The 1948-nt window shown below is 35.3% G+C and overlaps 1 protein-coding gene across 1 annotated transcript; it reads left to right on the top strand.

The window, feature by feature from the left end:
• Positions 1-390: 390 nt before the first annotated feature.
• LOC106779114 (fibronectin-binding protein A-like) lies at positions 391-814 on the top strand. Its single transcript, XM_014667169.2, has one exon. The coding sequence runs from the start codon at positions 427-429 to the stop codon at positions 772-774; it is 348 nt and encodes a 115-aa protein (XP_014522655.1). The 5' UTR covers positions 391-426; the 3' UTR covers positions 775-814.
• The last annotated feature ends 1134 nt before the right edge of the window (positions 815-1948 follow it).

The following is a 1948-nucleotide window of genomic DNA, read 5'->3' on the forward strand; positions in this document are numbered from 1 at the left end:
TGTTAGTGATGTTGTGCTTGTAACTGGGTTTGTGCGTGTTAGACTTCCTAAACTTGGCTTCATTAATTGATCGGTAGAAAATGGTGAGGCGGGGAGTGAGAAAGGGAGTTTTAATGGACTGACATGGCAGATTGAATGGAATGGAAGGTTTTGGCTTTTACTCAATTATGCTTAACATGGGAGTTTGGTAGTAGGACATAATAAAATTATCAATACAACATAATAAAATTATTAATTATTCAAATAAAGGAGGAAGGTGAACAAACAAAAACATTCCTTAGGCTCTATTTTCTTTTCCAAACAAAGTTCAGCTGAAACCATTACAACCCCTACATATCCTTCAGCCTTTCATACAATCTCAAACAAAATACATACCATTTTCGTACATAGCAATATCTCTTCTTCATTATTGCACTCCTGTCAACTATGGCCTCCAACAAATCATTCATCATTGCTTTTCTTCTTGCTCTCACCTTCTCAAGCATGAGCATGAGCCTAGCAGCTCGCCATCTTATGCAGACAACTGCACCAACATTGCCAACATTGCCACCATTGCCTTCAATTCCAGCCCTTCCTCAGGGTAATGTTCCACCACTGCCCATTATCCCATCTATACCTACCACTTTGCCTCCACTTCCTACCAACATCCCTAACATTCCAACAATTCCACAGCTCAACGTTCCTCCATTGCCTTCAATCCCAACATTCACAATTCCAACTACTATGCCCTCCATCCCATTCCTCTCCCCACCACCTTCCACCTCCACCCCTTAAACTACCTTTCTTTTCTTCTTCTTGGCCAAGCTACCGTCTCAGTCTGATTCGTAACAGTGCCAAGTTGCATGCTTCCTATTGATATGGTCTGATTCCTTTTGTCTGAGAGCCTTGTGTGGTGTTTTCCTTTTACTTTTGTCGTATGGTGTGAAAAACTGTATTTCTTTCCAGTTTACGTGAGTTATCGCTATTGTTTCTACTTTTTCTTGTATTATAGATTACAGGTTGCGAATGATTACAGCTATACAACTTATAATGTCTTATCCTTTAATTTAAACTCTTCCAACATCCTAATTAGATGTCTAACTAACTGCACTTATATTATTACTAAGTATTTCAATAGAGAAGAAAGGAAGAAAAACATCACACTATTTAGTTGATGGAGAAAGGTAAAAACACAAATAATACACTGATATATATAGGAGATGATCAAGATGTTATTCATACAATGCATGACATATAATATAATCGTTGTTCTCCTCTTTAAATTCTTCTAACATTGAAGACAAAAATAGGAAATAAATATGAAGTAAGAAACGTCATGACTGAAATGTTTATTTGTTGTTTGAACTGCCTCGAACAATTAAAATGAGTATAATTAATTTATAGACCATGGGAATTAAATTTGAATGGTGTTAAAGTCGTTTAGTGACAAGATGAATTAAGTTGGGTGATGGTACGAAGCTAAAATAATGAACTGAGCATGATTGTAGTTATTAGTATTAAAGAAAGAAGGGTGCATATGTGATCAATTTGATATTAGAAATGTGTTCATGAATCTATTTTAATGCTGTTTGAGAAGGCCTGAAAATTCATGTTAACAGATGGGGTATATTTAGGTATGCAACATCTTATTGATTGATGAATAATTAAGCATATACGAAGTTATTTGCATAAACACCACTGTCAATGAGGTTAAATTCGTGTATCTTCCCTTCAGAATATTGGTATTTGAAATTGTGTGGAGGAAGATAAGTAGGTGCAACAGAGGTGCTTAAGCATATGTATGAGAGTTTAGCGTCCATGAAAGGAGACATCTTCATTTGCATCAATTTATTTCAAATCTTACTGTGTTACTTTCTTTCTCACCTTCTATAGTTTCAAATCTAACAATAATTGGTGTATTGACACTTACTAAGAAACAATATAAATAGGGTTAAATTAACCTAAGTCA

This window comes from Vigna radiata, unplaced genomic scaffold (assembly GCF_000741045.1).
Source record: "Vigna radiata var. radiata cultivar VC1973A unplaced genomic scaffold, Vradiata_ver6 scaffold_422, whole genome shotgun sequence".
In the NCBI taxonomy this organism is placed as follows: Eukaryota; Viridiplantae; Streptophyta; class Magnoliopsida; order Fabales; family Fabaceae; genus Vigna; species Vigna radiata.